At 63.2% G+C, this 13,599-nt stretch overlaps 1 protein-coding gene across 13 annotated transcripts in view; it reads left to right on the top strand.

The window, feature by feature from the left end:
• LOC115938940 (t-SNARE domain-containing protein 1) overlaps window positions 1-13,599 on the top strand; it is a 153,559-nt gene that overhangs the window by 76,218 nt on the left and 63,742 nt on the right. For 9 of the 13 annotated variants that reach the window (XR_014144461.1, XR_014144460.1, XM_081816640.1 and 6 more), the window contains one exon: window positions 4,658-4,819. The exons of 1 other annotated variant lie outside the window; for it this stretch is intronic. Coding sequence is in view for 10 of the 12 variants with exons in the window: in XM_081816640.1 (XP_081672766.1) it covers window positions 4,658-4,819 (162 nt within the window). In the remaining 2 variants the exon portion in view is untranslated. The remainder of the gene's footprint in view (window positions 1-4,657; window positions 4,820-13,599) is intronic. 3 more of the 13 variants (XM_081816638.1, XM_081816631.1, XM_081816641.1) reach the window with 1 other exon arrangement.

The following is a 13,599-nucleotide window of genomic DNA, read 5'->3' as shown; positions in this document are numbered from 1 at the left end:
GCCCACCGTGTGATCTCAGACAGAGTGTTGAGCCAAAGAAGCCTGAAACCAGAGAGGAGGGAGGGCAAACCCCGGCCAAAGTAATGGGCAGGGTTAGAAGCCAGACAGTGTTTCCCTTGGTTGGGGGCAGCATGATGGCTGGGGGGTTGCAGGGGCGCATCTGGGGTCCTGGTGATGTTCCATGTCCTGCCTGAAGTCTTTTCTTGGTAAGAATTCAGACCTGTGCACTTCTGATTTCTGGACCGAAGATGTGTTGTGTTTCAGCCACATTTTTTAAGAAGGAAGAGGATGGTCAGCAGTGTTTCTGAGAATTATGGAAGAGGAGGGTATTTCCAGGAATTCTGCAAACTGTGAACAGTAAGATGACGTGTCATCCTGTTCCACACAGGGGTGGTTGTGACACTGATCTCGCAGACTTCGGAGCTGCTGTGTGCAGGCTGGCGGTCCTGGCGGCGGGTGGGGCACCCACCGCCCACCTTCTCCCACCGGAGCCGAGTGCCGGCCGTGGCCATGAGCAGGTCAGCCCTCCGGGCCGGTCCACGGTCAGTCTCAGACCCGGTCAGGCCCAGCCAGGGGGCAGCGCCGTGTGTGTCTGGGCTGGCTCCTGCCCCTCAGTGGGGACGGTCTGCGGCATGCGCTGCCATCGGCCGGCTCAGCGTAGGTTTCTGCCAGAGCTCCGTGTGTTTGCGGCCATGGTGGGAAAGACATGCTTCATCTTCCTGTGTTCGCTGGGACTCCTGTCGTACTTCCCTGCCGGGCACAGGGTGGGGTGCCCCTGGCCTCTGGGCCCCAGTGCTGTTATTTCATGTGGGTGTCGGGGGACAGATCGCTCTAGTCATGCTACTTCTGACATTCTGGGCTTTGACGAGTCTCCAGAAACTTCCACCAGCCAACAAACAGCGTCATTTATTATTTGGAGAGATTGATGACCAGCCTTGGGCTGCTCCACAGAAGCAGTTTTCCCAAGCCCGTGACCGGCTCGCGCCCTGACCCCTGCCCTCCCACCAGGGTCATGGACGTTCCTGCGCGGAGCCCGGGGTCGGAGTGCGCGAGAAAGCGGCCTGTTTCCCAGAGCCCCTGAGAACCCAGGGGGCCCGCTGCGCACCCTCCCTGCCTCGGCTCTTCTCACGGGAAACTGCTCCCAGCGCCGCGGTCCGGCAGTCGCGCTGGTTGGTGGGTTTCTTCCGTACAGAGTGGGACCCAAACCGCGGCCTTGGAGGGAGGAGAAAGCCGGCTTTGTTGGCCGCCTCTTGTGCTGGAGAGCCGCCACATGGCTGCCCCCCGCCCCGGCCCAGCGCCTTGCCAGCAAACCCTAATCCCAAACTGGGCCTTTGTGCGGAGAATAAAGGGGCGCTTTCCGATCCTGCCGGGAGACCAGGTGTCCAAGCCGTGTCCTGCTGCCCTAGCTTGTTGCGTGCTCCTGGGGGGCGGGCTGGCCATACCTGTGTAGTGTGCAGGCACCTTTTGCTCCCAGCTGTCAGGCTGCTTCCACGGGCCCCAGAGTCCAGGGCAGGTTATGTGTAGTGTCTTGGGCATGTCTGTCACCCCATGTCTGAGCACTTCTGCCTGCTGGTCTGTAGGCGTTGTGGTGGTTTTTCCAGTTCCTTCTCTCAGGGCTCGTGCTTGCGGTGAGCCTTCCTGCGTTTCTGTCCCCAGGTGCACAGACAGGGGGCCCTCGGGGATTGTCAGGTGTACCCGGGAAGCTTCCCGAGCGCCATGCCAGGGCAGTGTCCCTGGTGGAGCGGGTGGCTGTGTGGCCTGGCGTGGGACGGGCCCCTGGGGGCGGGCGCCTGCACCAGGGGCAGCACGGCCCCTCACGGCTCCCCCCCTGCTTCCGCCGGCATGTCATCTGGATGTGCACCTGCTGATGCAGTGAGGTGTTTCATTCTGCTCGCTCCCTTCCCGGACTCTGGGGCAGGGGTCTCAGTGCCATGCCGAGGGTGGACAGGGCTGGGGGAAGCCAGGGAACTTGCCAGGCTGGCAGCCAGTGAGGGTTGGGCCCTGGGCCTTGCGTCTGGGCCCAGGTGTGAGTGCTTAGTGAGGAGACCCCCGCTCGGTCCCTTTTGGTGGGAGCGAGGGTGCCCGGCAGTGCCTGAAAGGGATGCGGGACAGGTCAGACCAGCGACGCAGCTGTGTGGTGAGCACCTGGGGATGTGGGGCCCGTGTCCATTCTGCAGATGAGGACACTGAGGCCCAGAGAGTGTGGTGCTGGGCCAGAAGCTGTGCTCGCTCCATGGCAGCCCCTCCCGCTGCCGCCTTCCAGCACCGCTCACTTCCTCCCGCCCACGCCGGGAAGGGGAGGTGGTAATTGCCACCTTGGACCAGTAGCGCTCGTCAACAGATTTTTTAGATCTTTTATTTTATGTTCATGTATCCACGTCTTTATTTCTGTAAAGGCCTCTGCTGACTCTGGGGAAATGGGGGAAGAGCTTCCTCCCGTGGTAGCGTGGTGCGGGGGCAGAACGTCGGCTTTGGAGGAGAACTGGGTTAGTGGGGGCCTCACCACTCCCCCTGGTGGACCCGCACCGTCGACCTCTTTGCCTGAGCGTGAGCGTACCCACTTTACAGGTCGTGAGCCACGCTGCAGAGAAAGAGCACCTGGCCTCCCACCTTGTCCCTGCCGTGGCTCACAATGGTGGCCGTCCCGTGGCCACCGGGGCCTTCTGCAGGCCTTTGTCAAAACTGCTGAAATTGTTGTTTGGGTGACTTGTTGGTTTCTGTGTCCACCAAGTCCATTGGGACACGGGGCTCTTACCGTCTGCCCACTGTACCCCCCGGGCCTGGCACGGGGTGGGCCAGCATGGGCCCAGAGAGTGTGCAGGAAAGGTGGTGCTCTCCCCGCAGCTGAGGCCCTCTGAAGGCTGCCCGTGGGGGCCATACCGGGCCGTGGCATGGCCGGCACCCTGCCCTGTGGCCCCAAGTGGCACAGAAGGGTGGGAAGGTGGGCTTGTCATGAGGGGAAAGGAGAGAAGAGGCAGGTGGTAGCCTCTGAAGCCTCCTTCCGGGCTGCCCAGCGGGGAGTGTGCTGGACACGGAGGGAGGTCCTGTGAGAGATGGCCAGCCCTGCATTTCAGTCCCAGCCTGTTGCCCAGACACGCGGAGGGGGTTCGACCAGGGTTCGAGCATTGGGTGTTTGGGGGTGGCGGCTGCACCCTGCCGTCTGTTCTCGTACCGGCACGACCTCTGGGCAGGAGGAGGGTGCTGTGGTCAGAGTCAGCACCTGAGGCCGGACTGAGGGCAGGAGAGGAGCCGAGGACGCCCGGGTGCAGCTTGGGGGACCGAGTCAGCTGGGGAGGAAGCTGCTCCAGCCAGGGGCTCAGGCCGGCCCCTCCCTCAGCCCTGGTCTCGGCACGTGGTCCTCTTCACCCTGGAACTCCTCTGTGTCAGAATTGGAGCCTGGAGTCCCAGCTTCACATCCTGCCTGTTGTGGATTCCTTGGCCTCTTGGCCTCAGTGTCCTCATTGGTAAAATGGGCACAGTGCTCCTTTGCAGGGTGTTCGGGGTTGTTGGAGATAGCTGGCTGGAAGGAGCTTTGACATACTGGGAGGTGAGGAGCATGGGGTCTCCAGGTGGCTCTGCCCATCCTCCAGTGGCCCTTTGAGTCCCTTCTCTTACACACACACTCACCTGTGTACACATGTGTATGTACGCACCCCCACACACCCCAGCCCTGACGTGAAGCGCAGCTCGGCTGACTTGGGGGTGGGAGGGTGGGGAGCGGGCTGTGAGCTGGGGCCAGCTTTCTGATGGGGGGAGGGGCTGAGGCGGGCACATCGTCGTCTTTGCTGTTGCATGTTTTCTGTGTGAAGCCAGGACTCCACGGTGGGACCCATTCCCACCTCCTGCACTCCCTCACCCCTGGGGGTGCGCAGGGTGGAGACAGCCCCCCACAGGCACCCCTGCGCGTCTGCTCACTTGTACTCAGAGTCCCATCAGTGAGCAAATCGTTAATTGAAGGGAAAAGCCGCATTTTACTGAATTCCAAAATTTGGTAAATTAAAGCAATCAATACAGAATGAGATGGCAAAGAGCTCTCTGGCTCCCCTTTCCTGGGACCCAGTGTCCACGAGGCCATGTGCAGGACCCGCCGCCCCTGGTGGTGTGTGCGCCCTGCTGTGTAGGAGGCCACGCCTCCGTTTCCGCAGCCCCTGCCTGGTGGCTGGACCCTGACTGTGACCTGTGGCTGCCCCCAGAATGGACTTCCAGTGGCTCACAGCCCTGTGAGAAGCGGCAGTTTGTGTCCACGTGCGAAGGGCCGTTTCTCGGGTTATCACCAAGAGCTGGGAATGCGAGGAGTCTGTGCTCCAGCAGGGCTGTGGGGTGGGGGGCTGCCGAGTGTGCCCTGAAGCCAGGCCTGGGATGGCCTGAGGTGGGCTCTGGGTGTCTGCCGGACCCTGATCCCTGCAGCAGCCCTGCATGGCCGGCCGGAGGCCTCATGGCTGCAGCACCCGTCAGGGCTGCAGAACCCAGGCTGTGGGTCCTCTCCCCTCCAAGAGCATGGGCTGGGGGGCCTACAGACCCCTGGAGGCCCCTGGTGCCCAGAGCCGAGCCTTAGCCCCGACGGGGAGCTGCCTGCCATGAGCGCGGGGAGCAGCGGTGGCCTGGGCCGGGTGGCAGCTGGGCGCACCTGCACTAACTGGTCTGTGTCTGTTGTCAGCAGAGTCCCCGGGCGCCTTTTGCTGAGCTGCCTGATGATGAAAAGATCTTTAATGGGAGTGACAGCATGTGGCAGGGCCAGGAGCAGGCGCTGCTTCCGGAGATCACAGAGGAGGACCTGGAGGCCATCCGGCTGCGTGAGGAGGCCATCCTGCAGATTGAGGTGAGGACCTGGCCTGCTGAGTGTGTGTGTGGGGGGGTGATTGTGCGAGTGACGGCACCGCTGGCCTCTTGTCCCTGGGTACTGGGAGTGTGCTGAGAACGCAGCGGGACGCTGGCTCTGCCAGCAGTGGGCCCTGAGCCCCCGCGAGCCCCCGCGAGCCCCCGCGAGCCGCCGCATGTACCTGTGGGCGCATTCTCTTCCCCCCCGGGCCTCCGTCTCCTCATCTGCCTGGGAAGTTGGAGCTCCTTCCAGGGGCTGGGTTTCTGGACACATGTCCTCTGAAAGCAGCTTCTTCTAGAAAAACAGGAACCTGGGCAAGTTGGTAAACTGAGTCCCTGGTGCAGGACCTGTTGCCATGTTTGCTGTCCCACCCTGGAAGGAGGTGGATGCCCTGCCAGGGAGGCGGGGTTCAGCCTTACTTCTGGGGCCCCCTCCCCACTTCGGCCACTGCCTCCGTGAAGCCCCCGCCCCTTCCCACTGTCCTGCTCCTCGAAGGGGAAGGTGATGGGCTGCTCCCCTCTGCTGGGACATCCAGAGTAGGACGAAACGCACGCACGCCTACGGCCCTCTCTGTTACAGCAAGACCAGCTTTCCACCAGAAGCTGAGAAGGGGATCCAAGCATGGTTGCCCCTGAAGACATGGGGTGCTGGGGTCCCGAGAGGCAGGGAGATCTGCCTCTTTGGCTCAAGAACTGAGGTCCCTGTAGGAAGGGCCCGACAGCCCCTCTGGCACACCGCGTGTGGGTGGTGGGGAGAAGGGCAGAGGTTGGGAAGCCGGGCGGTGGGGGGTGCTGTGCTCGAGGATGGGGCCTTGTCCTGGCACCAGGTGCGGTCCACCTCTGAAGGTGAAGCTGCAGGATGGGGTTCCGAGGAGCCCCTTGTGTGAGTGCGGTTCCTCCCACATCGGGCAGCCCAGGCCTGGGCCCTGCTCTGGTTCTCTGTGTGGTGTCTAGGCAGAGGGTGGGCTTTACCAGGGGTGATTGGCCCCATCAGCCGAGAGGGAGGGGCCTGGGGCCCTGGCCCACCTAGGACCTGGGGTAGTGTGGGACCTGCCTGAATCCAGCCAGTCTGTTCTCGGCCCTCAGAGCCTAGTGGGGGTCAGCCGGGCACCACTGTGGCCAGCCTCACGGGGAGCTGATGTCCTCATGTGCAGTACGAGGGTGATGTGGACCTGCGGTCGGGCTTGCCCGTGGGTCTGTCCCCAGTTGTGCAGCTGGCCCCAGTGACGGAGCTGCTCAGTGTGAATGGGGGGGGGGGGGCAGAGGCTAGAGTCCCGGGGACAGGTGGGCTGCCCCAGGCCCCCACAGGGCCGGCCTGCAGCCCAGCTGCTCAGGGGGCTCGGGGGCTGCCCAGAGCTACAGGGGACAGTGGACAGCGGTGTGGGCAGGTGTGGGCAGCAGCCTCAGGACATGCGTGGGCGGCTCACGCTGCTGCCACCTGCAGTTTCCCTGTGGAACGGAGCTTCTTAGCACCCCCAGTCTGCCCCCCACATTCTCCCCTTTGTCCCTCCCAACCTCTGGCGGCTAGCCTGTTACTGTCTGTCTGTCCACCAGTTCCGGGGCCCCCCATCACGTGTCAGGCCCAATCCCCAGGGCCCTGCGTAGCTGGTCTGACGGAAGTGGTTGAATGCACTGTACGACGGGCTAGTGCCCCATCACAGCAATAGAGGCCTGGGGCCTGCACCCCTGTCTGCGCTGCCCTCCTTGCGGACACTGAGGACCCCCACAGGCAGCCTCTCATCCTCGCGTGGCTCCCACGGGGGGAGTTGCTCATGGCCAGCAGGGTCATCAGCTCACTGTCCAGGTGGGTCTCTGCCTGCCCAGCCCTGGGCCCACTTTTTGGCAGCGTGGCTGTCCAGGGGTGGGATGGGGGCCTGAGCCCCACAGATGCTGACCCCCATGCGGGGTGCTGTGCCCAAACCCCTGGCCCTCAGAGCCGCAGGCGCTGTCCTTCCGCCCCTTGCTTCCATCCTGCTGGGCTGCTTCTGCTCCTCCTGCAGACCTGCTTGGCTTTGGGGACAGGTGGCCCCACCCTGCTCGGCCCACCGCCGCCCCACCCAGCTCCACGTGCCCCGCCCTTCTCAGCCTTGCCCTTCAGCTCTGCCGGGGCCCACACAGCTCCACCTTGTCCAGCTCCACCCCACCAGCTCAGCCCAGCTCCTCCCCACTCAGCCCTGCCCTGCCTGCTCAGCCCTACCCTACCTAGCCTCACTCTGCCCTTCCGCCCTCCTGTGCCCCACCCAGCTCAGCTCCCCTCCACCCTGCTCCTCCCTGCTCTGCCCTGCAGGCCAGGGCCGCTCACAGACAGCCTTATCAGCACAGCCGCCCCAGGCCTAGACTCTGGGGTCCTCCTCCTGACTTCCGGCCTCCTGCGCCCCAACGATGCTCCACCCTCCCATCACCGAGTACTAGCGGTGGGCCTGGGGCAGTGCTGGCCCGCTCCCATCAGGGCTGCCCACACGTGTGGAGTGTGGGAAGGAGGGCCACAGGGCCATGCGGTGCGGCTGGCCTGACACCCCTGCCCCAGACAGGCTCCCACATAACCTGCAGGCCGGGCTGGTGGCCTCGCGAAGCACGAGGGCCTCTTCCTTTGTTTCCGTGGGAAGACTAGAGAGGGAAAGCACTGTGTGCAGGTGGAGCTCTGGGGACACCCGGCCACGGAGGGCTGTGCCTGGCTGCTTTGGTAGCTGCTCACCGCCCCGGGGAGGGCCATGCTCGGCCTGTGGGCTCTGCACAGCCCCTGCCAGTGGGACGTGCACCTGCGGAGGGGGCCAGGCCAGGCACGCTGGTCCCAGGCACAGGCTGTCAGGACACCATCACCCCCTTCCTGATGGGGAGGCCACACTGCTGGGGCCCATGTGGCCTGAGCCCTGGCTCCTCCTGGGCGAGGTGCATCCAGAGGGCCCGGCCAGGGTGAACAGCATGCATGCAGGAGCCAGAGGATGGGCCCCTCCGACAGGGAGCGGAGGAGGCATGGGTTATGGCCCCCTTCCACCAAGCTAGCTCTTGGCCTCTCTGGGCTCCTTCTCCTTGCCTCTGATTTGGAGGCAGCTGACACTGACCACCTGACATTGGTCCTCGGTGGGCCATGACCTGGGTGACCCCACACCTCCCAGGGCCCCCAGGGGCTGGGTGTTGATGGCTGGCAGTCTCCTGGCCTGCAGCCCTGTCTATAAAGCGGGAAGGGCCGTTTCTGTCCCGCTGGGAGCTAGGACTCTAACTGGGCGTGGGCGGGAGGAAGCCCGACCGCTGAGGCACCTGCTTAAGCTGTGTCCAGGAGCTGCTGCCGCTCCCCACTGTGGGCTGGCAGGTGGCCGGGTGGTGGGCAGCTCTGTCCCCAGGCCTGTGTGCTGCCCCTCGGTGGTCTGTCTGTCCACCACAGCTGTGCCTGTACGGCCGACCAGCCTCTCCTTCTCTGTGGCCTCGCCCCTGCCTCCAGGGAGTCTGGCCTGCGGGGCGCAGTCCCCACTTCGCATTCCCACCGGTCGTGTACCCTCGTCCTGTGCCCGCCACAGCGGAGCACGCACAGCAAGGCCATGGCCAGTCTGGGCAGAGCCAGCCTTCCGGGCGGCAGCCTCTCACGTCCCTTCCGGCCTCAGATCCCCTCTCTGAGCCCATTTCCTAGTCCTGTGGGGCTGTCAGAAATGGGGACCCTCAGGAAGTGGGCTGTGGGAAGCTGCCCCTGGAGCTCTCAGCTGAGTCCCCTGTCCTGGAGGTGCCCACCTCCCAGAGGAGTGGAAGGTATGTGTCTAGGGCCTCATGCTCCAAGGTGCGGGCAAGGAGACCCCTCACTTCTTTCTCCTGGGAATGAGGCTGCCCCAGGAAGGTGGCTTGTCTGTTGTCCTCACAGCTGCGGCCAAGACCGCCCGTGGTCCAGTGTGGCCTGTCACCACCAGGGCAGCCAGCCGGTTCCAGCAGGAAGGGCAGTTCTCACTGCGGAGTCTGGAGGGGCCGCTGTGGATGCAGCAGGAGCTTCCTTGTCCCTTGTGGGGAGGGGCTAGCTGGCCTCGGGCAGCTCGTGATCGCAGAGGGGAAGTGGAGGTCTGGCCCAGGGTCCCAGCCCCAGCCATGCCACTGCCTGGCCGTGGGAGCCCCGAGGGGTTCCTTCTGGAAGCTTCAGTTTGTTTATCTGTAAGGCAGGACCATGTTGAAAGGGTTGAGGGAACACGAAAATCTTTGTCAGCCTGCAGGTGACGGTATGCTGCAGAGATGGACTGCCTGGCAGGGGCCTCACCTGGGCAGAGCCAGACCTGGTGGGTGTGGGTGGGGCAGGGCATAGCTCACAGCAGCCCCCGCAGCCCCTGCCTCACCCCTCCCCGGGGGCTCCTCGAGGCCCATGCCCCAGTTCACAGCCCCAGTTCACACCCTGCCAGGCCCGGTGTGGGCTACTGCTGACTAGGGGTTCACCCCAGCGGGAGACCCTGCTGTCACCAGGGCGCTGAGGTCGGCCGAGAGCCCGGGTGCCAACACAGTAACGGCGAGGGACTCTTCTGGGGGCCGGTCTTCTCTCGGGGAAGGAAGACTGTCCTGTATCCCGGTGCTAGGCTCTTCCCAGCTTCTTCACGTGGAGGATCCAGCGTGCTTTTGTGACGCAGCCTTGGAAGCCCCGCGGCCTCGCCTCGGCCCCGTTGGTTATGGCAGTCACGGAGGTGGAGGCGTGCGGGCTGCCTTGTTAGGAATAGCACAGCCGGTGTGTTGGGGTGGTTCCCAGGCCCCCCGGCACCATTCCGTGGGGCACACGCTTCCCTCGGTCCCTTTCCGCCAGGTGTCCTGGTTCTTTGAACACGCTGGTGCCTTCCTGCCTGGACCCTCTTCCTCCAGACGCTCGAGCAACTGCCTTCCACTTTGTACCTTCAGGTCTTGACGCAGGTGTTGCCCGTCTAAAATTCCAGTTTCTCCTCTGCGTTGTCGAACATACCGTGTCATGGATGATCTTGTGATTTTTCTCTTCGCGAGAACGGAGCCCACGGAGGCAGGGACTCTTGTCTGTTGTGGTCATTGCGGTGTTCCTACACCACAGAGGACGCACGACACGATCTGGACGATCGATGACTGTCGTTTGCACAAACACATGGCTGGATGGAAGGATGAGGGACGGGTGGTTGGGAGACGGATGGAGGGGAGGACAGATGAGTGGATGGATGGGGGGACGGAGGGATGCATGGTGTGTAGGTGGATGCGCGGGGGCCGGCCGGCCAGCCGGATGGGTGGTGGGTGGAGGGATGAATAAGTTTTACGTGCGGGGACTCTATAGCAGATCTGTGACTTAATCAGAGAGCTCTGTTGCCTGTATTTATATGCATCGTTTTATCAGCCCTCACAAAAGCTCTGCGAGAGTGAGCACTCCTGTGTTCCAATTTTATCCGAGACGATGCGGAGGCTCAGAGAAGCCACGCCACTTGGCCCAGCCGTGCAGCTCGTGTGTGGCAGAGCGGGGACGTGAGTCCAGGCTGCCTGACTCAGGAACTGGGCTCTGCTGGCGGGCGACAGTGTCTGACCCCTGCCTCTCCGTCAGCCTCTCCCCCCGGGGGGTGGAGGTGGGGGAAGGGTGCAAGCGGTCACCCAGGTATGCAGAGTCCAGGAGCTGGGCGTGGAAGGAGCTGGCCCGTGGGGCCCAGCTCTGCCTACCCACGGCCCTTTACCTAGTCCTGCTTGAGGCTGGCTCTTCCTGCCTGGAGGGCGGGCCAGTGCCTCGCCTGCCCGGGGCCGGGGAGGTTGAATGAGACGGACACGTGCTTCTAGCCATTGCCAGCAGGTAGCAGGCTTGCCAGGCACTGGTCTGGCTGACAGAGCTGGGGCCCGAGTCGTGTGTCCACTCCCAGCCTGGGCAGCCCACCTCACCTGATCTCCCCTGGGAGGGGGGCGCTCCGTGCTCCGGTCCAGAGTGGGGGTCGCTTGACCCAGCACATTAGCTGCCTGGCAGGCCCAGGAGGGAGGAGGCTGGGGATGAGGAGGGGCAGGAGGGGCCTCCAGGCCAGGCAGAGCCCCCGGGGCCCAGCTACCCTCCCTGAGGCCGGCGCCGTGCAGCCAGAACGCGGGTGGTGGGGGTTGATGTGGCTGATGACGATAAATAAGTGAATAAATCCGTGAAATTTGACGTTCCATTAACTGGAACAGTCGTGTTACGGGTGGATGGTTGCCAAGATCCTAATTATAAGAAGAGCTTGTGTAATAAAAAAAGTGCCATGGTGTTTTCTTTCTTTTCGGTCCTGGAAGTGAAGGGAACACACAGGTGCATGCGCACACACACACGCATACCCATCGGGGTGTTACTGTGTCCCGTGCAAGGTTGTTACTCCGTGGTGCCCGTCGAGGAGAACGAAGATTCTGTGAGAGCTTTTAACGATTGCCAGTTTTAGAAGCCATCAGGAAAATAATTGCATGATTTAAACATTTATTTACTAAGTGAAGGTGTTTTGAGTCTCTCTCTGCCGCCCACTTTCCCGCTTTCCGGTACCACGGCTGGTGCTGCCTGCCATCCCTGGAGGGTGCCGTCTTGGGGCAGCTCTGGGGGGCTTCTGGGCACCCAGTCCAGGCCCACCTTCCTTCAGGCCCGTGACCAGCCTGGCTCCAAGCCCTCCCCTCCAGGACCAAGGACCGGGCTTCTGCCGGAACGTGGCTCCCACCCAGGCTCCTGGTGGGCCCCACATCTCTGGCGTATCCCCCAGGCGTGCCCGGGAGTTGGGCCCCACCTGCCTTTGGCATCCTCCTCCCAGAGCCGAGGCATGCCCAGGTGTCCAGGCACAGTGACTAGAGGGACACTGTCCCTGCCAGTGGCCTGCACCGAGATGTTCCCGTTTTGCATGCTGCCTGCTGCTGAGGCTGTCCGTCCACACCTCTTCTCTTGGGCCCTCCCTCTCCTGGCAAATTGGCAGCTCTGTCTCCAGAGCCGGCCTAGTCTCATTGCCCCATCCATTCTGCAGACGGCCATTGGATGCTGGGGTGAATGAGACACAAACCCCTCACCCCCAGGAGGTCCCAGGGCCTGGGAGCTGTCTTGCAGGAGACACACACCCGAGAGCCAGGCACAGCTGGGTGAAGACCCGTCCAAGGAGCACCACCTCCCTGCTCCTCCCTGGCACAGAGGGCCAGGGCTGTGAGCGGGGACTTGTGGGAGGCTACTGCCTGGGGGTCTGGACGGGGTCTGCAGCCCTAAGCTCACCAGCCCCTCCCCGTAGTCTGCTTCCCTCCCGAGGGTGGTCCCTCACGTGTGCCCCCTTGTGGCATCCCTGTCCTCCCGCCCACAGTCTTGCAGCCCTCGGACCTGGCAGAGACCAGCTGAAGCATGCGGGGCCTTGGGACACCCTCTCATCCTTCGTTCCTCCCCAACACGGCTTAACTGTTTAGAGCAAGGAGAGTCTTTATTCAAAATGATGGGGGATGTCTTACAAAACAGAGAATGCTGGGAAGGTAGGGTGTGCAAGCACCCCAAGAGCTGGGAAACAGGGGTCCTCTTGCATAGGGTTGAGGGCTGGGTGACAGCTCTCTGGGTCAGGGGGTGTCCAGGCCTGGGGAGGAGAGGAACTGAGCTCCAAGTGGTTTACCAGGCCTTTCGTCCTGACAGGTCAGGGGGATGAGCATTCTGCTCACCTTGTAGGAGGCACAGAGCGGGAGTGAGGGGCTCTTGTCCTGGGTAAACAATGGGGTGCCCTTGCGTCCATCACACATGGGGGAAGAGTCCCATGGAGAGGGGGTTCTCTGCAGAAAGCATTTTCCAGAACACCAAAGTGGGGGGATGGTTCTTAGTGTTGCTGTTTCCAGGGGTCCAGCCTGAGCTTCTGTTGAAGACAAATGGCGTTTATGTGTTGCTGACTGAGAGGGTCATGGGTCATGGATCTTGGGGGTGAAGCAGGGCCTCAGGGCAGTCTGCTGGGGACTCCTACAGCATCAATCAGCCCGGAGGCTGGCAAAGATCAGGGGTCTGCATGTCGGGCATTTTGGAAAGATGGAGGCCTGGAATAAAGAAGGGTGTGTGTGACAGGTGACCTGGACCGCCAGGAGCCCAGGGAGTGGGAAGCTCCCGGTGCACAGCCCTGAAATGTGGGTGCCCCTGAAGCATGGTCCAGGGTGGGTCACCCTGCGTAAGGCTCGCTTCCTCTGCAGTGCTGCTTCCGGCGCACTGAGGGCTCTGGGAGTCGGAGCCCAAGTGGACGTCTGCGCATCTCCGCTCACGCCAGCCGACCAGGTGGTTCCCACTCTAGGGGGCCTGCCGGGCCAGCCGGGTGTGGACAGGAAGTCCGGGGTGCGGCCCACCTGGCTCCATCTGTCCCACTCTGGGCAGGGCCCCATGTGTGGGCTGTCACCGGCTCCTGGCGGTGTTTTGAGGACTGCTTCCTGCAGAAACCTCCTGTCGGGGGGCGGGGTGGGGGGGTGGGGTCAGGCCCTGGCGGGGAACGTTTGTAAAGCCCGCTGGCAGCAATGACACCATGTATTGGCAGCAAGCTGGAAAACTGCCTTGGCCGCTGCATCTTTCAGGGAGGCCTCCCCGAAGCCCAGAACGTGAGCCAGACTGGGGACACCGTATTCTGTCCCGGCTGTCCCAGGTTATTGGGGTCAGTGCTCTGCCAGACCGGGACGAGCCAGCTCAGCCGCAACGGAGTATGGTGGCTGCCCCTCCGCTGGCAGGCGGCCTGAGAGTCCCAGGCCCCTGGGAGGGTACTGGGCTCGGGTCCCCTGCTCCACAACACCCCTCCTTGCCCGGTCCTTTGCTGAGTGTGGCTGTGCCCCTAGGCCAGCCGTGGCCCCAGCCGCCCTGCCCGTGGGAAGAGACAGAGTGCATGC

The sequence above is a fragment of the Leptonychotes weddellii genome, chromosome 4 (assembly GCF_054177405.1).
Source record: "Leptonychotes weddellii isolate Sample4059 chromosome 4, ASM5417740v2, whole genome shotgun sequence".
Classification (NCBI taxonomy): Eukaryota; Metazoa; Chordata; class Mammalia; order Carnivora; family Phocidae; genus Leptonychotes; species Leptonychotes weddellii.
This window is presented reverse-complemented; position numbering and strand designations above follow the sequence as displayed.